The sequence below is a fragment of the Hippocampus comes genome, unplaced genomic scaffold, assembly GCF_001891065.2.
Source record: "Hippocampus comes isolate QL1 unplaced genomic scaffold, H_comes_QL1_v1.1 scaffold104, whole genome shotgun sequence".
Classification (NCBI taxonomy): Eukaryota; Metazoa; Chordata; class Actinopteri; order Syngnathiformes; family Syngnathidae; genus Hippocampus; species Hippocampus comes.
In genome coordinates, this window is record NW_017806072.1 from 4,639,417 (window position 1) to 4,664,677 (window position 25,261).

The following is a 25,261-nucleotide window of genomic DNA, read 5'->3' on the forward strand; positions in this document are numbered from 1 at the left end:
TATTATCAAATACCAAACTATTTTAATGATAGAGTAATCGTTCAGAGCCATTGTTGAACTAAAATTATTCAAATCCTCAGATGTCAACCTCTCAGTAGTAATTCTCTGATTTCCGTAGTTCTTCATCAAGGCAGACTAATGACACTGCTCCACAATCAGAGATGCAAGTAAATTCTTCCAGATTAGTTTGGGGCTGATTCAGAATCTGCTCATGACCACATCAGGTTTTCATAATAATAATAATAATAATAATTATTATTATTATACTACTACTACTACTATGACTAATAATAATAATTGTAAACCTGTCGTTTTGTTGCTTTATCCCATTATGTCATTGTTTGCTTAACTTTTTTAGTTTGTAGCACTTTCATTAAGTGCATTATAAATTAAATCTATTATTATTTATCAGTCTTGTGCTATCCTTGAGTGTGTTTTTTTTTTTTAACTGCAAGAGGGACGTTTGTACTGGGGGAAGAACATATCACAGTATGTGGTTACTTTGTTGACCACTTCAAACCCCCTGCTTTACGCTGTGCTTCTGTACTAGTTTAAGTCACACCATGCACAGAGAGCATCGCTCCTAATTTCCTTCATCAATCAGGTTGCGTTGCCATCCTATTTGTTTGTAAGTGACCAACACTGTTTAACTGATAAACTTCTCCATCCATCCATCCATCCCCTTTCTGCTTATCCTCACAAGGGTCGCGCGGGGTGCTGGAGCCTATCCCAGCCGTCTTTGGGCAGTAGGCGGGCTACGCCCTGAACTGGTTGCCACCCAATCGCAGTGCACACATAGACAAACAACCATCTGTGCTCACATTCACACCTAGGAACAATGACGAGTGTTCCATTAACCTGCCACACGTTTTGGGAATGTGAGAGGAAAGCGGAGGACCCGGAGAAAACCCACGCAGGCCCGGGGAGAACATGCAAACTCCACACAGGGAGGCCAGATAGACTTGTGAGCCCACAAAATTGTTTACTTCTGTGTTCTACTGGGTTTCTGGTTGTATTCACAATTCACATTGTCTTGGAAATAACTTCAAATGCTTCAAAGTATTATGTTCCAATTCCTCTTGCAGTATGCAAAATATAAATGTCTCTTCGTAAAATAATAACCTGTAGGCACAAATGGACTCAAATCAGTCATCACACTTGCTTTTTGGTTCGCTCAAGAACATCCTATCCAGCTCATGTCTTAATCAGTTGAGTTCTAAAAGTGCGGACCAGACCTTTGATTAATTTGCTCAGCAGATGACGATTCTTGTTTCAACTACGTAGGGCAGGTTTGAGAATTTTACATTTGCATAAAAAGGTATAAATTGTTGAAAGGAGTTGCCTGGAGTGAAACCAACACAAAGCGAGGACAGCACTTTTGTTAAACTGGGATATGACAAGTGCTATTTGCATTACGGGGTTCCCGTGGAGCACAATAAAACACAGACCGAGCTGTGAGCAAAGCGGGCGCTTACAGGGTGGCCCCGCACTAATTGCGACGAGATGCATTTACTGATTATAGTTAAGTGGCCCAAAATGGACCCCTGCTCTGTGTTGCATTGGTGCTCTCCCCCCCATGGTTCATGTGGTCAATAGTGGGCCCTGTTGAGATGCCTTCCCAGGAAAGAAAGCAGTCCGGTCATGCTTGTCTCCTCACTTCATCTGCACAAGCCCGCACAAGTGAGGACAGCAGGATGCCGGTTGGACTGAAAGTTAGACTCTGCGGCAATGTTTAGCCCTTGGAACATTGACTTGAAAAATTCAATATTGTGAGTCATGTGGCGCTGCTGATTATTTATGCTTTCAGCACAAAACAATACTCTCACCTTCAACTTGCTCTTGGTGGTGTGCTGTTTTACTTGCTGCTCCGAGTCTTTTGGGTGGAGAAATCCCTTCAAGTTTGGGCTTCAGTCAAGCCATATCATGATTTATACAACTCGAACAACGCGATGTCATTTATTCTCCCTGAATTGTGCTGTCGGAAACACTGCGCTGTTTCCCTTTAGCCAGTCAGTATGCCCTTTTGTCATAATCTCTCTCATATGTTGCTTGATGCAGCTGCTAGTTATGTTCTTAAATCACATCACTGCACTCGCTGGATCGCCTACAGCGCTGCTTTCACCAAAACGGTGGTCCTGTGCACCATTACCCTTTTATTTACATGGCTTGTGTGGTTGTATGAGGGAGAAAATTAAGATTATAACACATCCTATAACATAAATAGCTTTGGATATATGGGATGTGAATGAGATGCTAGTAGGACAATGCTGATTTTATGATCTGCGTTTGCTGATTTTAGAGGAGTTTTGTCGAGAAATGGTTCTAACAACCAACCTGTGCTTCCAACACTAAATTTCACTTTACTCTGATTATTTCTGTCATTCTCATTGTAATTTGCAGCTTTATTAGATAAATAAAATTGTATTCGTTTTTTAGCTTGTGACAAAGATGACAATAGAACAACATAGATCATGGCGCCGAGGAAGGAGGAGATTTTGAAGAGAAAGCAGTGCGGTTGGATTTTGCAAGAAAGGTGATCATCTTGACAAGACGGTGGCCATGCATAGCCTTTGCAAATGCAGAGTGAAATATAACGAGAACAAGACTATTTGTCGACACGTCTCGGGCGTCGCCATGGCATCACAAACAGCAACAAACCTGTCACGAATCAACAGCGCCAGCAGCCGTGCAAGGTAGCGGCACAGACCGAAAAGATGTTGCTGCCTGATTTGTTCAAAAACAATAAACATAAACATAAATCTCCTTGTGCTCAAGTAATTAATTATTGTGCAATAATATTGCAGAACACGCAGAGAAGTATCTTGCTGCCAGACCTGCTGATATTTTTTTTTTCAGAAAATGCAAGCCTTTGTTAAAATAGTTTACTGTGACATGTTCTTTGTACAGAACAGTCACAGCAGCAGATTAATTTAATGTGAAAATCTTAATACCTGTGTATATTTTTTTGTTCCACCAAGAGAATGTTGAATTTCGGTCGGATATATGAAGCACTTTGTTTGTTCTCATTGACGTTTTAATGCATAAAAAGAAGCAGCCTATTCTGAGAATAACGCAAGTTAATGCATAAAAAGGAGAACTATTGTGGTTTTGTTTATGCTAGAATATGAAGAGAACGAGCTTGTTTGATGTTTTTTTTTTTTTTTTTACATTTGGAATCAGAAAGCTGAGTTGGTTTTGAAATAACATCGAATGAAACGACATTCTATTGTGTTTGTTTGGAGCCACCCATCATTAGTGTCGGTTTATTTGCAGAAAATCCCTTTTATCATATCGATTTGTATATTCCCAAAAAAGCGATACATCACTTTGTGTCGAATTGTTCGGCCTCACATCGATGTGCATGAGTTGTCTTTGCGGGCCACATTAAAGGATGTCCCAGGCCGGATCTGGCTCCCGGGCCTTGAGTGTGACAGTTGTGTTGTAGAATGTTGAACAAAAAAGAATCAAAAATGCAGTAAATGGGCATATTTTTGGTTACCTAAAAATTATTTGTATTGGAGCGGCGTGTTTTGGAATTGTTCCATTGTTTTGGAAATGCAGTTGCAAAGACTTTCTTGGATCAAAGTAGTCACGTTCAAAACCATACGTACTTAGTACTTCACATTTTGATTTCCTACCAAATTCTCGTTAAACCGCGTTGACCTTAGTGGCTGTTTGCACAGCTGTATTCACATCTGTGTGGACAAACACAAACATTCAACTGTGCTGGATGATTAGATTTCCAGGACATGGCCAGTGACTCGAATGTGTTCACACAACCATGCAGTGTCCTACAAGGCGGACCTATATGTGACCTACAAACAGCCAGACGGATTCACAAAGGCTCACATAGCCCAGCAGGAAGACAAGACAAAATGGAAAGAAGCGGACAGACAGAAAGAGACAGGGTCTGGCTGCGGGGAGGGACGGGCCCTTTGAATGAACATTTAGGTTAGACTGACTGGGTGAATGTGTCCAGCTCGGCGACTGCCGCCAGACATATAGATCAAGCAGAAAGCCCAGCAGTCATCGAGGACGCGTCACATCGCTCAAGGGCTGTTGTCAGCCCTCCTGACTGGCTCAGGGTCTCTGTCTCGCTCCCCCAGAGGAGCGCAGACCCAAGGACGTGTCGTCAGGCTGGGAGTGTCGCGCCGCAGCCTTGTTTGTTTCGCCTGCATCATGCTCGACTGCACCGGCCCACATTAATGAAGTGCATGCAGACATAACCGTTTGGTAACGCATATTTGTGAGGTCTTCATTGTTCTCATTTATTTCCTTGGTTTGTGTTTCCATTGCCCAATGCGTTATTTCTGCTCAAAATGAGGGGGAAAGGGCAGACGAGAGTGCTAGTTAGCCCAGACACAAGAACACTTTTTTCGAGACAATATATTTTTTCCAGAAACTATGAATGAGAGTATCATCACTATCTATCTATTTTCCAGAAACTATGAATGAGAGTATCATCACTATCTATCTATCATCTATCTATCTATCTATCTATCTATCTATCTATCTATCTATCTATCTATCTATCTATCTATCTATCTATCTATCTATCTATCTATCTATCTATCTATTTATTTATTTGAATGTATTTTTTTATGCTAGAACCAAAAAAATTGAATTGCATCCTTCTGAAGCGCACTTAAGTATACATTTGTGACTAAATTCAGAGTAGGCAAGATCATTATTTCAGGACAGTAGTCATACATTTAAAATTATATATATTTTTGTTTACTGTTGACCCGTTTGAAAATAGCTACCTTGGCTCAACAACGGTTATTTTCCAACTGATATCATCAAAACTCACCTAAATAAAATTCGAAATGAATGCGGGTATCGATACTAATTCCCTGATTCGATTCGGATTTTTTTCAGTTTGATTCGATTCAATCCAATATCGATTATTAGTATACATATATTTATGTAACATCATTTTTTCTGAAATATCAAGGACTTGATAAAAAGAAATACCCCACAAACATTACATTCCGAATTAAATTATGCGTAGGCAGTAACGATTTAGTTATGAGTTGGCATTGATTTAGTTAATTTTAGTGAATGAAAGTAATACTTGTTCTATCACTCAAGTGTTACACAAACGTTGATATACGCCAGGATGAGTTGAAGAAAGGCTTTGTAGGTGGAAGAACTGTAGGCCTACGCCTTAAGTGCAATTTTAAGAACATGAAACAAGTGACTTGTGGTTCTTCGCCAACACACAAACACACACACACACACACACACACACACACACACACACACACACACACGCTCACTCACATTCCTAAAATGATACTTTAGCAAACATAGTTTTTGATCCCTGAGAACCTTATTTTAAAAACTAAACGACAACAAAAGTTATTTCTGAAAAAGAAAGAGATCATCAAGTAAATGTGATCAAGCGACAAACAAGTGAACATCACTTATGCCTGAGGAAGAACATACATTACCCCCACCCTCAACCCTGTTGCTCAGTCGAATCAAGAGTTTCCAAGCTGATTTCAAAAGTCATGCAAAACAAAGAACCAAATAGTATTTCTTCCCTCTGGGCTGGATCGGAATACAAACAACCTTAAATGTCAAGTCCGTGAAATTAAAGACTGTTTTATGATCACATTCTTATTTCTTGGACATTGTAAGATTTTTCTCAGAGAAAATGAGCTGGTCCACAAATTGAGTGAGGCAGCTCCTTTTTCGCAAAAGGCGCCGCGGTGCATCATGTTTAGGTGTGTGTGTGTGTGTGTGTGTGTGTGTGTGTGTGTGCGTGCGTGCGTGTGTGTGTGTGTGGGGGGGTGCCAAATGCACACAGCGGCGAGCAGGCTGATTGACAGAGAAAGCAATGAAGCAGCACGAGTGACTGTTGATGACGTATGTCACAGGTGTCAAATTCTGGTCCTTGAGGGCCGCTTTTCCGCATGTTTTCCATCTTTCGCTGCTGCAACACACCTAATTCAAATGAACGGGGTCGTTATCAGGCTCCTGCAGAGCTTGCCGTTGATCCAATCATTTGAATCCGGTGCGTTGCAGCAGGCAGAGATGGAAAACGTGCCAGAAAGTGGCCCTCCAAGTCAGGAGTTCGACCCCTATGACGTATGTAAACAAATATGCATGCAAATGACCATTTATTGACCTTTTTTTTTCCCCTCATGGAGCGATAAATCAATCCCGTCATTATCATGACAGGTCTAGTGGTGGGGTCAATATGCTAATCGTGGGTGACCATTTTGATGTCTTGCCACCAGCATAAAGTGTTTAGCATGGCGAGCATTCTCCACCTTTCCTCGCCACGTTATCCCCCTGCGTGTCTCCCCATCTCTTTCCTCCCTCAGCCACTGCTTTCTGCTCTCATCCTTCTCCATGCCCTTCATTGCCCCCATCCCTTTTGGTCCACCTACACACACACGCTTTGCTCCGAGAATATGAAAAACATTTGTTTTCTTCTGTCAGGCCGTGAGAGTGGGTCACACGGTGTGCTAAGTGCTGATGTGCTGTTTTCTGGGTAATTATAACATCCCTAGGTTGCAGAGGAAAAAAAAAACCTCCGGACTAATGCTTAATTTGCTTCTGTGCTCAAAGGAAGCGCTCCTTGCTTATTTTTGCAGCAATTAGGTGGTGCCAGGGCCCAGGCATTTCCTGTGATTGTTTGGATTTGCATACAGTAATGAGCAAATCAGTGAGGATCAAGACTTTTCTTTTATTGCTATGACAGCCACGCCCTCTTTCCAGCATTGCGAGACAATCTCTACTTGTGATGTGGCAAATGAACCTTTGGCCTCTGTCTGACACGTCTGTGTCTTGCGGCTCATGGCTCATTTTCTTGGTTGAGACAATGGACTCTGGTTAACAAGACATGAAATGTAGCACAGCATTAAGCCACGACCCAGCTAAACACTCGCCATATTTTAGATGTGGCACGTCATACTGGATGTCTGTGTGTAGATAACGGCGAGATCAGTTGAAGGATAAACAGCTACATAATGGCGAGAATGTTGTGTTTGTTTCTGAAGGGAAATTATTAACCAGCTCAACGTGCATTGTGGCAGCTTTTTCTTTTTTCTGCACTCACATGATCAGAGGATGGATTCACCTTGACTGTTTGACCGCAGCGGCGCCACATAAAGATGCGAAGCTCCCGACCCCTCCACCCCTTTGTTGAGATTTCAAGATCCAATTTATCAATGACTATCGCATGACTCCCACTGACAAAATGCATCAAATGAATAGCTGCTGTGTTTCAAGTAATCACACGGTGCATTGTCTGCTTTCATAAATGTACCCCGCTTTTCTCCTCGGGGGGGAAGAATATATATATCACAAGTGATTCCTCTTACCCTTCCTATTGTCACCACTGAGTGGTAGTTTTGTTTCAATCCAGTGAGGACGGCTTCGGTATGACACACTCCAATTCAGTTTGCATTTCCGAGGTGTGTAACCAGTATGGCAAATCAGCATACCTGATTCACTGCATTAGCTCCGTACAATAGCGTGACATCAAGCAGCTGGACAGGTTGTAACCTCTTCTCCTTGCTCCCGTCAAACAAATATGGATCAGCATGCTCTTACACAAATGCAGAAAGTGTCAATTTGAATAGTCTTCACAGTCCACCCGTACCTCTTAATCAACCTAATAATTGTACAAGAGTGCCCCCAACATACACTGTGGGATGCTTACTACTTTGGAAACATTACTCCGGTCCATCTAACCTTTGTTACGCAGCTTCACTGTCAAGTAGAGGCAATTGCTCTAAGACTGCAAGGGAAGCTCAGCTTCCCCCAAAATGTCAAAAAGTAAGTGATCAAATAAATGTGTGTATGTACAATTGTGTGGACATGTCATTGACTAAATATGCGCTACAACGCGCTCAACTTTTTTCCGAATCAGCTTCTTATTACTGGTTACGACGCGACTCTCTTCTCATTCATTCCCGCAGCTTCACTGTGCTTTAAACTGTGTGGACTCTGAGCGTCGACCGCGCGGACACTAGGTGTCTAGAGAGTTCAGTGTAGGTTGTCCCAATGCATTGAAACGAGACGAGTCATTGGATAAATGCTGGTTTTGTCCCGCCCATCGGACGCTCAGCGTCTCTGGGAGTCGATTGGACAGTGGGCGTTTATGGGCTGGCCTGGACGCTGAGCTTTTCTGCATGATGATTGGATGATCTCTCTGAGGCTGAATCTCTTTTTGATTGACAGCGAAATGAGCCAATCACCGATCTTTTGGTGTAGGCATCTGGGAGCATTTTTCAATTCTCCTTCTGTTCTGAGTTGAACTGGAGACTTCTTCTAATCATCTGAACGACACTGTCTGATGAAAACGACTAGCAACAAATTAATCTTTTATTTCTGGTGGGTTTTATTGTAGTTGCTGTAGTTGTAGGACACTAGTTAAGTCCCTGGAAAAGACGCCTTGTTGGTATGACAGGGTCACAGATAATTTTCTTGAAAAGGAACGGAGAGTAGAATCCATGCATAAATAAATGGACACATTTTATGATGTAGGCCGAAATTGTGCTTCCCCTCCTTGACAGACCAGCATCCGCCACTGCTGTCAAGGCAGGTCTATAATACGTGATGGCGACGAAACGGGTTGAGAAGTAGATCTTACACTGCATTTTTTCATTTATAGGAACCAAGAATAAAAGGCCACCTGAATAGAGAATAGCCAACTATGTATTCAAATCCTACCGTGACAGAAAACAAAATTCTACGCCAGCCAATCAACGCACAAGTGTCTAACGCCACCCTTAGACATCAGTGTGTAAAAATAATCACCCACAGTTGAGCAAATTAGCACCCCTGGCCACACCGCCACGCTAAGAGGAAATACATCATGCAAGTGGCTATTTGAGTGTAAAAAAATTCGATTTTAGTTACCTACTTTATTAGAATCATGATGTTGCCACATTTATGTTGGGAGGCTCGTCGAATAGAGGGAGAAAACTGCAAGAAGGCAAACAACAGGGAGGGGTGCTAATGGTGAGACATCGAGTAAGCTGTTTGAGTTGATAAACCTGAGCAGACTCTAATCTCCGAAACAGAGCTCGTCTTGACTGGCACGGTTGGAGACGGCACATCTAGGGTCCCAACAGTCCAACTTAGCCTCCTGATCTATATTTCAAAGCCGATACTAAAGAGGAATTCAGTAATGAGTTCCCATCTTCCTTTTTGGTGGAGGAAGGCTCTCTTTGTGGAACTAATTGAATGTGGCACTTCGAGTACCAGACAGCTCTTTGGGGGTTGCGCTTCATTTCAGAGGATCTGCCGAAATCTAAGCTCACATGCCGCTGAGGTTTTTGTGTCACAGGTCTGTTTCAGAAGAGGAGTGCACTTTATGCACTCTTTGCGTATGTGTGGGTGTTTGTCGACAACAACATGCGTCCATCTGCACACGCACGTTTCCCATCGCTTCCATCGTCCGCTCCACTTGATATATTTAGTTGTCGGTGTCAGCTCATCAAAGATGCAATGTGCACGTTCGTGGGCATGTTTGTGTTGCTTGGGCTCTCTAGGCACAGTGGAGGAGATTCTTTAATGGGAAACGGCTGTCTCTATTTACTGATATGGAAATGGCCCGAGACGTATGCAATACCCCTCGCCTGGCATTTGCTGAAATGATGAAAGGTAGCCATCACTATTTACAGACGTGCATGAATGAACTCTAATACACAGGCACAAACGTTGACGTTCAAATGTTGAAATGTGTCACTGGTTGTTTGTGTGGTTTCAGGTTTTCTGCCCATTTGGCCGGTTCACAATTCTCTATATAATGCCGATACGGATCTCAAGAGTGGAGCTTTTGTAGTTTATAAGACCTACCGTATTGTCTGCACTATGAGGCATACCTAAAATCATTACATTTTCTCGGAAGCTGACAGGGCGCCCTATAATCTGATCTGGATCAATATCCTGATCCTTAAATGTTCTGTGGAGCACTTTGTTACAGCTGCAGCGGTTGTGAAAGCTCTTTCTAAATAAAGTTGTATTGTATTGTATTGTATTCCCTTTAGTGTATCTCCATCTAGTGGATGCATAACGCAACCGCAGTCATTATTGTAGCTTCTATTCTATGCACCTTATAATGCGGTGCGCCCTACATATGAAAACAGTTTTAAAATAGGCCATTCATTGAAGGTGCGTCTTATACTCCGAGGCGCCTTATAGTGCAGAAAACCCGGTAATTCAGGTATCTCGATCTATACTGACAACAATCGTTTTGAATGTTGTTGCTTGGTTGGACTTGATTGGACTTGATAGGCTCACACGTCCATCAACTGCATGGATGGACAACTGGTGGCTGACAGGCTGCTTGTGACACACTCCCATACCCATTGAGTGTCCATCGATTAATTAAATAAAACAAAGCAAACATACATACAGGAAACTGTTTAAAGAAAAAAAATGTTGACGATTTTGTGAGGGAAATTATAAACATGTTTTCTACAGTGGACCCTGCATACTCGCTGTTCAACAATAGCAACAATAATAATAATAATAGATGGGTTTTTTTTTGTTTTGATATTTTATTGAGAATTTGAACCCCCCCCCCCCCCTCATTGTCATCCCGAGCTTCTGGTTTTAGGCCACTTCTGTTGAGATAATAACTCTGGAAGCAGAAAACTGTCGTAAATGCAACATTGCGACTCATTAAGCTGGCAGCGAGAATGATGTATTCTACTTTGAGGTGTGCACATGAACGATGCAGGAGGGAGAGAGGAAGTGTCAGAGACAGGGATATAAGCATGCAGAAACAGCCACGGCAGCCCATTGGATGCCCCAGTGCAAAGCTGCCCTCGGGGCCCGCAAGGATTGAGGTATGTGGCTGATACGAGGGTGTGTTTGGGCTGGATATAGCAAAGGCCTCAGGGATGCAGCTGTTAGCAGTGATGTCTATGAGGTAGGTGTTCTCATGTGTATCCCTGTGTACTTAGTAAAAGAGAGGAAGCAGATATATAATTTGTGGAAACGCTCAAGTGTCTTGCCTGTTTCTTCTCGGCGCATGTTGTGGGCCTCTCTTGGCCACCCAGTCAATAAACGACTCCCCAACCCAATGGAAGAAATAACATTGTGGCTAATTTCCTGTTTGAAGGCATGCTCTTTAACGTCTGGAATGTGCAACAGAAACTGATTAGTACAAGCAACATCCGCCAAGGACTGGTCAGATTTGCACTCAGCTGAGAAGAGCTTTGTCAGGAAGAGATGACAGAAAGTGTTTGTTCCGAAGATTTCCCATGAAGTCTTAGGCAAAGGGTCGGTTAAAGTGCAGCACGGAGTTGAGGCACCACTCCCTCACCCTCCCTGTTTGCTGTTTCAACCCCCCCCCCCCCCCTTCCCTCCCCTCTCCCCTTCCCGCGTCTCCTTTTCCCGCCACTTGAATCCCCATTGGTCCTATTTCTTTTCCACCAGCCAGTGCTGCCCAGTGTGTCTTGGAGAAGTGATCTCAATGGCTGTGCTTGGGGTGTGTGAGGTCAAAGCACTGCTCATTTCGCACAGTGTCCTTTTGGAATTCATCCAGCAGCACCCTCCGCTGCTCACACATCGAAGGGAAGAAAAGGGAGACAAACACAAAAGAGACAGAAAAGTCCACAGTCTTCAGTGTGTTTTGATTTCCCACCTTTTTGAACGGTGAATGTTTAGCTCTAGTTTATAATTCATGATCATGGTCTGCTGTAGATCTCATGTGCTAAAATATGTGCATGTAACTTAAACTGTACACTACAAGGTTCCTCATCCACAAGAATATGTGTCAATTGCGAAGATGTTCTTGTCAATGTAAGCCAAGACATAAAAATAAACAATGGTTGGAAATTTCACAGGTATACTGTATGTTCTTATAAAAGCGTACATTAGATGTTGCATGTGTTTACTTTTGGAAAGTGTCATCACCTAATCAACAAAAATGGGGAAAAAGACAAAATCCAAATCTTGTTCAGCTTATTTAAAGTGAGTTTAGTCATTGTTCCACTTAAGATAGACTGGATCCATCCATCCATCCAATTAGCTTATCCTCAATGTTTGGGTTGCGGGTGAGCTGGAGCCTATCCCAACTGATTTTGGGCAAGAGGCGGGGCACGCCCCGGACTCATCTTCATTTTCACAGACTGGATGAGCTAAATTAAAAGAATCAATATCTCTATTCCGAGAACCTTGAAAATTGTCTGACAAGATCTGCTCATGTGCTAAATTGTTAGCTGCCATTTACCACCATTGTTTTGACAAAATGAAATTATTTTGCAAACCACATTCAGTTCTCCATTCTTTGTATTGATGGATGGATGGATAATGAGATGGTTCCTTCAGGGAAATCAAGGATGCAGCATTTGCAGCACTGACATTGTCAAAGGGAAACATAAAATGTAAGATTAGCTTGAAAAAAAAAGAAAAGACATATGGTAAACATTAAATTACAACATGGCATAGTAGCTAACACAATGCTAACAAAAAAAAACTTGGCAAATTGATGAGTTTCAATAAAATACACACAACAGACTTCAATTTGAATGATCTTTTAAATGACTGTCATAGCATCAAAGCTGTGTCTCAGATTGAGGCCTCAAATAAAATGCAACATTGCCCTTTGTAATTGAATCTTCAAATAGGACTACCTGACAAAGGATGTCATTATATTCCTTCAAATGACGACAGCATGATAAATGCTGATTGTGCTTTCATTGTTTTTCATGCTGGGTCCTATAGCAAATAATCTCTGCGTATCATAAAATGAATGAAAATATTTGTGGGCATGTTATCATTGAGCGGTGATTAACCGTATGCCTTCAAATGACGACATTGCACCATTTCTGGGCCACATGAATTACCTGTCAGTCTGACTGATGGTTTTGAAGAAACATCATTTCATTATTTCACAATACAAAACACTTTTTGAGAACGTCTCAGACTTATTTACATAATTTGAAAATATTCCTGCTTGCAACTCTGAGCATATTTTCATATTTTTAAACACACCCTTGATGATACTATTGGCCTCAAGCAGACAAGAGTCTTCTGATCAGGCTGTGGGGAAGGCGCCTGTTTGTTCAAATTCTCTCATAAAGCCTTAATAATCCTGTTGTCGTTTCTCTACGTGATGATGTTTCTAATTCTTGTCAGGGAAGAATGCAGCAGTGTTATGTGTCAAGGCACAGCAAGCAGAGGGATACGAGTTCGAAGGAAAAAAGGCAAAGGTTGCACCTCTCCTCAGGGACGTGCTGAAGGACGTGCATGTGTTTGTGTAATTGTTTGCATAACCAGCCATTATGCATGCACTCACTGGACGTAACGTTAAAATGTAATGAGATCCTGATCCACTTCAAGTGCTGTGTCGCAAAAATGCAATGGAAAATAAAATCATAATCATTCACTTTGATTCTCATCAGAGAACAATATTAATTTAACAACATGCGGTTGCACTTAACTGTGTATCATTCACCATTGCTACCGTGCATTTATTGTGCCAAGTTATTAACACGCTACAGTAATGATAACCCACACTGCAAAACTACAACAGTAAGCATATTGTAAAAGTACATACCACTTTTACATTTTTACCACATATTGGACATTAAAGAAGTTAGGCCTCACCTGTATTTCAATATATTTTATGTTTTTTACAGTATGCAATGTGTCCCACAAATACCGTAGTTTCACAACCATACGGCGTACTGTATTAAAAAGTGTAGTGTTAGTTACGGGTGCTATTTCTGTGTTTTAACACATACACAAGATGCATTGTATATTGGACGCAGGCATGGTAAAAGGTACGCTAGCTTAAAAAATACAGTAGCATGCATGCACAGTGTCGTATGTTTTTAAAAAGGTAGTGGGAACAAAACTGAGTTCGGTTGTACTTTATTGAGGTATTTTACAATTTACTTGTGTTATTTTTTTTGATCAATCCTCATCCTCAAATCAAGTCCTAATCTTCTGGCATCGAAATGAACAACTGGGCAAGTTCACAATCAAACATGCCATGTTCCCTTGCGGTATTATCAGAGTCAGTCTCGTTGCCGTGTGGGTCCGAGGAAATGATGCCGTCTTTTGCAAAAGCTTAAGCAACAGCGCAAGCACACGTTAGCCAAAGCATCCAGAATCCATTCACAAATTGTATATGTAACTCGCTGCCCAGTCTTAGTAAAGCTATGTTCGCCACTCGCAACTTCACTTTGGTTTTTTTTCTGTCCATTACCATGGCAACCAAGCACAACAGTGAAAGTTGACTATGATACGGCCCCGTTGAGCGTATCGCGACCGTGCCGGTCCCCTTCTTCTTGACAGTGTGGGTCACCGGCATGTTGAAGGTGAGTGTTATCTCATCCATGCTGGTGATGTGGTTGGGTTGGAAGAGCTTGTCAGCAATCTTTTTGTTGTATTTCAAAATACAAAGTATGCTTGTCTCTCATCACTTGCCGTAGCCCAAGCGTTTATGTAGGAATGAATGTGGGGATTGGTTGAGAGAACAATTGGTCATGGAAGCCAAGTGAAGCCAGCAGAGTGGCAGAATAAAGGATTCAACTGTCCACGAAAGCGTCTTTATTTAATGTAACGCAGAACATTACAGATTTTACTGCAGTAGGAGCAGAAGATGGCCAGCTTTTCCTTCTAATCCGCCGGATGTTGCTGCACTACGGTCGTCCTTGCCCGGATAGATAAATGGCACCGTTTCATCAAACAAAAGCACCGTGGATTATTTGAGCTTGAATTCTCTCGCGGCTGCTCTATTGCATTGGTCCTCCGCACAACTGAAAGCGCGCAGTTGAAACTGTACTTCGTAAGTGCTATATTTGGGATGTTGTTTTGCACAATGCACGTACTATGTACTATATACACTTACTGGGGGCGTGCGTTTAGCATCCTCTTTCACGCCCACCCTTCCCACTTTACTCTCTGTCCTCAGTTACGTCCGCCTTTCTTCAATATAAGCAGCGTGCAGGCACAACATCAGTCAGTGACGTGGGCCATCATCGAACTCATGCAATAGTATTCACAGATTTTGGAACTTGGTGCATACATTCGGCTTTTACATTATTCGCATTGTTAGACGCCCGTCCATTTTGGAGAAAACTTTTAAGTGCGCCATTTGGTCATGAAAATATGGTATATAGCTTTAAAACTTGCTACAAGATCAATTGCTCCTTTATTTTACACCTCAACCCATTGGTAAAATAACAGTGGCAGCCAGACAAAGCTTTGAACTGTTTTTTTCCTTCCCCCTAGAGTGCTACTGAGGATTTTTTTTTAATACAGTAAAACAGTGTTTTTTTTTCTTGTTCGATTTCAAGCTGTGTGATAAAAATTTAATCTGAAATATTCCTTTGACAAACACAAAACACATTTCAGTGTTCTTTTTTTTGTACACCCTGTAAATGTGCATGTCCTGGATTTACAGTGTAAATATGTTGACTGTCAGCATCGAAATCTAACTAGCCAATCTCCACAAATTTATACATCATGGTGTGGCATAAATTAACTGATGACTGGATATTTGTGATCCATAACTTTGTTTTTCAATTAAAGTTGAATGCTGATATACATGTTTAGGGCACAGATGACCAGCTTTGGCAGAAGACTGCACTCTACTGAATGCTCTTCTTATCTTGAGCAAAGGCATCGTTTTTGATACAGCTCATGTCTAGCATCTCATCAGGCAGTTCAGTTGCACTAATGTTGTGTCCAATGAGTGGGTAAAGAATGAAGTTGGTGCCTGTCAATTTATAACTAACCATTAGCCTGCATGCAGCACCCTGAGTCCGCTTTATTTATTTGTAGTCACTTTGCTTACCAAAAATTGCGGCATCATGCCATATCATGCACACGCACACACACACACACACACACACACACACGCACACACACACACACACACACACACACACACACACACACACACACACACACACACACACACACACACACACAAACACACACACACACGGTGAATGGCCTTGAAGCAGAGAAAGAATACATTAGTGGAGTGGATGATACGTTTTCCGAAAACTGCAGTTGTACAATTCCGCAAAGTTGACTGGCATTAACAGAGTTATTTCCAAAGAATAATGCAGCAGTGGTTGCGTGGGAACATTTTGAATTCATCCCAGATGAACAAGAGCCCGATCACATCAATGAGTCACTGTGTCGCATTTGTACAAAGAAAGCCACAACGCAACAAACCTCAAAGTCCATTTAAAATACAATCATCACACCCAAGTCTTTCATCCGTGGAAAAAAAAAAACACAGCGGGACACGGAGGGCGCACCATTTTCCGACAGCTTGCAATTAAGAATGCCCTTGCTCAACAATGCAAATATAAATGTGACGGCACAAAAAAAAAAAAAAAAAGCACATTTTCACAAATAATGTTACTCACCTTCGGGCAAACGAGATGCAGCCAATCAAAAATGTTGAGCAAAGAGCGTTTTAAGCAATGCTGCAGATTGAAGTGCAGTATGAATTGCCGAAAGAAAAAAAAAAGAAAAAAAAAAACATTTGCCAAAAAGCCATTTTGGGCTTGTCCAACCAGATGAAAGAGGAGATGAAAGACATCTCGTTTTATTCTGCAACTACAGATACATACTTGTATGTGTTAATATTTGTTGAAGTGAAATGTTTGTGAACAAGGCCTGAGTATGTTTCATTTCTATTTTATATCGATGATATTTTATTTGTTCTACATTTCGATGTCAATATTCCATATTCTTGAGAATTCAAAGCTATAATTGCTCCTACAAAGGATGGACTTGAATTTGGTCTAATATCACAATATCAGTGGCATAAAAAAACCCTATCAACAATACTATTGGTTATCATGATCGTTTCTAGGAAAATATACCGTATTTTCCTAAAAAATGTGTTATTGTGACAAGGCCTATTAGTCAGTCACTGCAATGCCTCTTAATGAAATGTAATGGTGTGTGTGTGTGTGTGTGTGTGTGTGTGTGTGTGTGTGTGTGTGTGTGTGTGTGTGTGTGTGTGGGTGTGTGTGTGTGTCTGTGTGTGTGTGTGTGTGTGTGTGTGTCTGTGTTTGTGTGCATACTGTCTGTTGATCTAACATTAGTCGGCCATCGCATTTCGAATGGAATCTCCTAATCTACATCGCATCTTTTACCACACAACCAAGAAAAGCCTTTTTACTCTCAAACCTGACTACCTACACTCTCTCCTGATCTTTATTTGATCTCTTCCTTTGACTCTCTAAATCATTATAATTGGATATATTGACGCAGTAACATGTTTTTTTACACTTTCACAACCTGTTCCAGTCTGGCTGAATGAAACTAGACAGAAATCGCACTAATCCGTCTGTCTAAGCTTTCCGAGGGGATAAAAATCAAGGGATGCACAGATGATTTGGTTTTGTTTAGTTAGGCCATCATTTTAAATGCCTGAGATGCTTTGATAGTGCATTTCGCTTTCAGGTGTACTCTGTAAGGTTGGAAATATTCTTCTAAATCAATTAATGAACTGATCCTTTACCCTTACATTCATGCTTGCAACTTTGTGGGAGCAGTTAAAATGAAAAGGTCCTTTTTCTGCTCTGGATGGATGAGTTTGGGTGGAAAAATTTGAGAGCCTTGTCCTCAACAACATAAAACATTGTTGGAGTGAGTGAGAACAGAGACCACACCGAAAAAGTGCACAAAACAAAATTATCAGGATCCAGATGCATTTTTTAAGTGGACTACATCTTAAAAAATGAATCTAAATCCAGATGATTCTATTGTGTGCAGCCACTTGATAAAATACAATTGAGTAAATTCAACACACCATTTTTCCACTGTAGTTGGCAAGCGTGCAAACTATGATTAGAGTTGCAAAGGGTTGGATCATTCACGTCCTGGAATTATTATAGCTACCTGTCCAAATATTGTAGTCCACACAGTATATTTTCCAGATTGGTCAAAGGGTCTGTAGTGACTTGCCTGTGCATGGGTGTTTATTTATTTATTTTTTTCATCTGATGCTGTTTTTGTTCATTTGACTTTTGATGATTTGCTGGAGGTGGAGCCAAATGTGTCTAAATGTGTCATACACTTCAATTTTCCAAAGTGATCAATGCCTCAGTTTTCCATCTGCCTGACTTGTCTGCCTGTGCCATCCCGACAGCGAATCCTGCTGTCTCGCTGCCCAAGATGCCCCCTCCTCCCACCGCCTGCTTTGGTGATGCATCTCAGCCTTCCTGACAGGCACACCAGCTGGTAAAGCTGGTTGACTGACTGCTTGTAGGGATGTGTTATCGTCTGATTGCATTCCCGCTTTTCAGTTTGGCTTTACTGCACAATAGCTCGCTTGTTGTGTGGCCCTGCATTTCCTCAAGACTTATGACAATGAATCGTGACTTTGAAGACGGCAGGGCCATCATTGTGAAGCATCGAAAATCTTGATTCAACACTTTCCTTCAAAATGTATCCGTGTACTGTACTTTTAAATATCAATTTTGGATTTCTCACAAGCCTGGCTGGATGCAGACAAAAGTATGACACATGGACACATGCCTCGGGGGTTGGTCAATGTCTGGCCAGTACGGTCTGGGCTAATAATGTCTGACAGTCAGTCCACTCACAAAATACTGTTGCAAAAGGCTCGGGGCGTTATTTCTGTGTTCCCTACATCTGCTATCAAGCATCACTCTGTGACACATCCCCATCATTGACCAATCAAAAATCCTTTGAAAAGTGAGTCCCCACCTATGGTACATCTTCAAACAAGTGTGATATGTACTTTTCCCAGCAGAGGCCTTGAGAGAGCCCTCCAGATGTAAACTGCACCCATTATCAGTTCCCTGTTGGTGTAATGTTTCCAGAAGTCCCAATACTTGAGCCCATCAACCTCATAGAAATTGCTTCTTTTCTTGGCTACAAATATTTGAAAATTCAGTCTTGTACAGTGTATGTGGCTCCACCGACAAAAGAACTTCACCTCGTACTACATGTGGTGGCTCCCTGCATGCTAAACACCTCATTATGTTAAACACATGAAAAAAAGGACAGGAGAATTAGCACTCTAAACGTGTGTTATTTGACTGTTCTCCATAGCAGCTGGACTGAACTGTACGTCAGGCTGTGTTGGCTCAACCGATAAAAGCATGTGAGCTCAGTAATTCATAGTTTATACCAGCTGATAATGATATATTAGATGTATTAACAGTTTCTTTTGATCAGTTGACACATCTGCAATTATACCTTTTCAAGCCCTGTGGCAATATGCCTGCTATTTCACGACATCCGCATATTTTGAGTGATGTGCCTATCCCTCAGTCTGCCACCCTTACTTTCCCATGCTTTGACTTGTCTTGTTGTAATGCATTACGCACTCCACTGGGACTGCTTGTACTTTTATAAGTAAAGCAATGGCTGGCTCGTCAGCTCTTTTGCTTTTCCGTTTCTCGTAGGGTGAGGAAAGAAAAAAGGAAAAGAGAGGACTCGGTTTTCAGGACCTTGAGCAGTGAGAACGTCGCCCCTCCTAAGAGAGCGAGGCTACATTTTTCAAGGATTCTGTGAAAAAGTTTGTCTTGTCCAGACAAAGCCCTCCCACATTACCCCCCTCGGCCACCTGCAATAGAAGCCCTCAGAATGGAAATTGCCTGAATGAATGTGCATTTACATGATCCCTGCATCTAATGTCTGCCACGTATACAATTCTTACGGCGATTGCTGAAGTGATGAGAGCAGGTGGAGTGGCTGGAAAGAGTAGGAGCATGATTTCTGGAAGCCACAGGTGCGCGGCAGGGAATGAAGGGCCAAACATTGATTTCACAGTCCGCCACTACCATGTAGTATTGCGAGAAAAAGTGTTTCTCCATGGTATGCATTCAGTAAGACTGTGACGGAGCCTTCGGGGGCATGAATATGTAGATGAATACCCAGGGAGAGCCAGGAAGTCATTCATAGCACAGACCTAAGCTTGTTCCATTAGGCAGGGGAAAAAGCTGGATGGAGCCAGGGTAAGAGTCAAAGCGAGGGGAGGAAAGGGAAAGAAGAAAGCAAATACTCGAGAGGACAGTTAATGATGGCCTCTTTTCCCATGAAGTGCTTTTTCTTGTTACCGGTGGCTAGCTGTCCCGTGCTCCGTTGATGTTATTTACATCCAGTGTACACGCTGCTCACTTAGGAGGGCAGTTCTAAGTGGCTATTTGAATAAAACATACTTACATACGGGCCAATGATGAAGTCTTTGGAGCTGAAATGAAAGAGATCTACTCCATTACCGTAGATTGTCTGTCCTGTCTGTGTGTGATGTGCACGCATGTGCATGGTTGTGATTGTGAGTTGCTCATGTATGTGTGTAAATGCATTAGGCTTTCAGGGATCCATCCGTCTCCCGTCTGGACCCAAGCTCAGGGAAGGTCAGCCTGATGGATACATCCTGACATGCACACAGCCTGTGAAGTCAGCTGTGTGTGTGTGTGTGTGTGTGTGTGTGTGTGTGTGTGTGTGTGTGTGTGTGTGTGTGTGTGTGTGTGTGTGTGTGTGTGTGTGTGTGCGCGCTTGGCAGGCAAGCCAAGCACAGGCACGGTTCAGCAGAGCAGAGGGCGCAGAGGCGGGTTTGAAGGGATAGTCTGGACCTCTATGCCCTAGTTTGAAGGGGTTTGAAAGGGGGTTTAGCTGGCAAAGAGCTTCATTCGATGGAGGGAGGGGGATGAGGTAGAAAGTGGGGCGGGTAGGGGTTTGCTGGACTGACTGTGGGGAAGGGTGAGGGGGCTAAGAAAGGGTCCATTCATGATTGGTGCCATCTCCGACTCCCAAAGGGATTTGGGCTTATCAATGATCGAGCCAGCTGTGAGGATGTGAGCATGCACTCTCTCGCTCTGTCTTTTCCATGCACTCTTTCTGTTGTTAGCTCCATGCCTTCAACCCAAACACTAAGGATTTGTCGAGGCACGTTAAAAATCCAGAGAAAGACCCTGACCAAAAGTTTGCATAAGGTTTGCACTTTATCTAGCAAATTTCTGCAACAAGAGACATCCCAATGAGAGACGTTGTGTAATGTCATCTGTAGATGAATTTAAAGTGGTGCACGTTAAATGGTGACGACTCATCAGTGTCAGCAAAATGTCAATTTTATCACCGATTGTCACCGAGCACTTCAATATTGGTTCTTGCCAGGTGAATCTGACAATATTCTGTTGGCTTAGAAAAGGCCTCATGTCCATTTTTGTGACTTTAAAAGGTTTTAAAAAGTCCCAGAACTAAAGTTCAATTTGTTGTTTGGCACCAAACTCTAACAGTCTCAACTATATCACAGAGACTCTTCATGAATTATTAACGACTAGTCGTGATAATGAAAGGAGCAAAAAATGTCTGTCGGTTCCAGTGCAAGGTCTGCATCAGCAGGTGTGAAGGCAATATTGCACAGGCAGATGTTGATTTGCACTTGTATTTTGAAATGATGAGCAACAATGTCATTCTCCTCTTCCCCGCCCCCGTCCTTCGGATCTCTCTTCTTCTGTCTCATTCTCTCAATTGCTGAACTAGAGGAGCAGGCACATGCAACAAAGCCACACGAATGGTCGAAGCAGTGCATTAGAGGATAACCTAGGAAGGTTCCGGCCAGACTGGGTCCAAACATGACATCATCGTAACACATTTCACCAGCACAAACAGGTGCAGAGTTCTTGTAGCCTTGAAGCTCTGCTCAACATATGTACATGGAAGCATTTTACCAAAGCTGAAACACTAATCACTTCCTAATGTTCCATTTATTTATGGCTGCTAGCTTCAATGGCTTTGACGTCAAACATAATACCACAACTGTCGCACCTCAGCTCAATGGCATGTGAGACTTAAAGCTGATATGTGTGCATGGGTCCCCTGAACTCACTACACTGAAAAAAATGGTGTGTTGAATTTACTGAAATTTATTTCAAGTGCGTACATAAATGAGAATCACCTGGATGCAGATATACATTTTAAATAGACAACACGCCTACTTAAAAATGTAGCTAGATCCAGATGATTGTATTGTGTGCAGCCACCTGAGAAAATAAAATTGAGTAAATTCAACACACCATTTTTTTTTTCAGTGTCGAGCAGCCTCAGCATGGATTTGGAAGTGAAAAACATTCTTCAATGCACCACCTATAGATCCATATGTGTGCAGGGCCATCCACCACAGTGAAACAGTGGCTGGCTTTCCAGTCTAACAGGCCACTATGGATTAATCATGCTGTTGTCCATCTCAGATTTAAAGCATCTCTGTTACTGCTGGTCTCACCAGCTCGCAACCTCTTTTATGCCTGTGCGGAAGTGCTTTCATTGCCGTCTCTGGCCTTTTTTTGTGTTAGGGTGTCGGGTATCTTTGTGAAATGGTGTTGCCACTGCTTGCCGGACCTTTTTGTCCTGGTGCCTGCTTCAATGCTGCCCTATTAACTAACCTCTGGTAAAATTTTTTATTTTCCCCCTCTTTTGCTTTCACTGCCTTTTTTGTTTGGGATTTTGTTGGTTCGTTGTGGATACTTGTTTCTTCTTGTTTGTTTTCTTAATATGTGGCCACTAGTTGGGCTTTGGAATCAGCACAGTCTCATCTGAAGATGGATGATCAATAATAATGTTTCTACAAAAGATTAAACATACAAATCAGCCCTTTTGTCCTGACAATAACGTGTAGTTTTCTCCAAAGATTATGCCGTCCGTTTGTATTTGGTGCAATATCGCTCTTAATCATGGATCGCATCCCCCCCTTCTCTTGCTCTGAATTTTTCCTTAGTGCGCTTAGCGTCTCTCCACAAGCTCACATTAAGTGTGAAAATAAGCTCTCTGCATGGCTGGCGCTCCTGTCACACATGTGTGGGTGGCTCTTCAATGTATTTGTTAGTCACAGAAGACTCCTATTATGGTTGCACCAATTCCATCTAATGTGATTGCACTTAATATAATGAGAACCAAAGTGAGAGGAAACACCCAGAAACCGATGGTCTTAATTTAATGTCTGTTTGTTAATGACTGTTTATTCTTCCTCTAACAGAGCTCCAGAAATCATCCTGGGCCTGCCGTTTTGTGAGGCGATAGATATGTGGTCCCTGGGCTGTGTGATAGCTGAGCTCTTCTTGGGATGGCCACTCTACCCTGGAGCCTCAGAGTACGATCAGGTAAAGACAGACCAATATGTTTTTTTTTTTTCAGGATTGAGAAATTTTATTCGTAGTTAAGGAGAGGGTGATAACCAATATTTTGATCTGATATTCATTATCTTGTAAAATGGAAAATATTGGTGTCAAAATTTGAAATAGTTGTTAATACTTTTCTATAAATCAACCTTTCAAAAATTTCCAAATAACTAAAATGTTAAACTTTCACTTATCTTTGTTTTAATTTCAAACAAAAAACAAGTTCCAGTAAATGCCGAATATCGGTGCAGATAATCCACCCGGCCTATAATCGGTCAATCTCTATGATCAGGTGTTGGACCCTCAGTTGACTTTACATGCTTGCTTGTTTAGGTGATTGCACACATTTCAGAAGCATTCATACATGTGTATGTCAGTGTGTTGTTGTTTTTTTTTTTTCCCCCAAATGAATTGCTTCAATCCCCACAACAGCCCATTGTGAGTCTTGCCCACTCTACCCCCACCCTGTTTATAGGAACATATGCCACAGTGCCATTCATCCAATTAGTAGGCCCCTGTGCTCCAGAGCGAGACATTGCTGAATTCCCTCAATCAGAATCAATGGCCAGACCATTGCAGAGTTCTGCTTCAACGCCAAACAAACTTGTCGGATTTTAACGCAAGCTTGGCAGAATGTCTCATTTGTGAATCATTGCTACCTTTGAATTGTTGGTTGGATTCTTGGAATGTTTTCTAAAATGGTCTTTCTTTGTCCTCAAACTACAGAAAAAAAAACATCCCCCTTGAAATGTTTTTTTTTTTCTGTCTTGAAGATCCGATACATCTCACAGACTCAGGGTCTGCCTGCAGAGTATCTGTTGAGCGCAGGGACAAAGACCACCAGGTTCTTCAATAGAGACCCTGACTCCACCTATCCTTTGTGGAGACTTAAGGTAAACCCAAATCCACCGAAAATCATAAACAAGATCACACTAGTGTCCTGTTTGAAGTCAATACATATGAAATTGAGGGGGGGGGGGGTTGTTTGTTCTGTTATTGCAGTGTTAGCACCCACATACTTACAGTACATACTAAAGCACACAGTCATAAAAGAGCTTGATCCAAATTTCACAGCATTTATTGCTTAAATGACTGGGTAGCATTTTGCATCGATGACAAACTAGTCAAGATCACTGCGCAAAGTCCTTTTACAGACCATGTGAAAGATTTTCAATGGGGTTGAGATCTTGATGATGTCTCATTCTGCCTCGGTATTGAGAATGATGGAAATATGGGCTTGAATAAGGTATCTTGGATTCATCAATTATTTATTTATGTATTCATTTTCTACCCGGTGCATTTATTTATTAATTTAATTTTTTTTTTTTACCACACTCCACCCAGGTTTTATGATTTGATTCTGAACCCACTTCTTATTGTCTGTCTTCTTTACCTATGATTTGTTTTTTTTTTTTGGTCTGACAATATGTATGGCCTGTTGCGGCTACGGGTTAAAAGAAACAAACAAACATGACCAGCACGTGAACTTTAGCCCATAGAACATCATGCGGAAAAAGTCACTGATTAGCTTTATGATGAACTCATGGTGTCTTATCCTACAACAGGCATGTTGATGTGCAGATCATATTTTAAACTTTGTGTTCCGTCTGACGAGTGCTTTGTTTCTACGTTACAGTTCCTTGTACCTGTACAGTAATTACTTGACGTCCCTGCCTACCAGTTTCGTGGGGATGGACAGTTGTTAGTTTTGCAAATTGTTCTTTATTTTGAGGCTGTAATTTTAATTTGAAATGACATGGGACACTAAAGAAATTGTAATATTTCAAGAGTATTGTTACCATATTATCAATTAACTCGTGCACATGCAAACATACAGCTCATACTTTCATAAAAGCAACCTGCACGGACGGGTTGGTGAGTCAAGCTGTGTCCTGCTGTACATCAGCAACAGGAGGCTATAATGAGTCACGTATAAATAGTGCAGGTCTAGAGGGGAAGCATGTTGAGGGTTTGAGAGGAACATCTGCTTTATGTCTCCCACAGACTCCTGAGGACCACGAGAGAGAAACAGGGATCAAGTCCAAGGAGGCGCGCAAGTACATCTTCAACTGCTTGGATGATATGGCCCAGGTATGTGGTTGCAATATCACAGAGCACAACTTGTAACACACAGTGCACATGATGATGATGATGATGACAAT

General features: G+C 41.9%; 1 protein-coding gene across 3 annotated transcripts in view; it reads left to right on the forward strand.

Moving 5' to 3' along the window:
• hipk2 (homeodomain interacting protein kinase 2) overlaps nucleotides 1-25,261 on the forward strand; it is an 86,655-nt gene that overhangs the window by 34,118 nt on the left and 27,276 nt on the right. For all 3 annotated transcript variants that reach the window (XM_019894057.1, XM_019894058.1, XM_019894059.1), the window contains exons 3-5: nucleotides 22,958-23,081; nucleotides 23,873-23,992; nucleotides 25,104-25,190. In XM_019894057.1, the coding sequence (XP_019749616.1) occupies nucleotides 22,958-23,081; nucleotides 23,873-23,992; nucleotides 25,104-25,190 (331 nt within the window). The remainder of the gene's footprint in view (nucleotides 1-22,957; nucleotides 23,082-23,872; nucleotides 23,993-25,103; nucleotides 25,191-25,261) is intronic.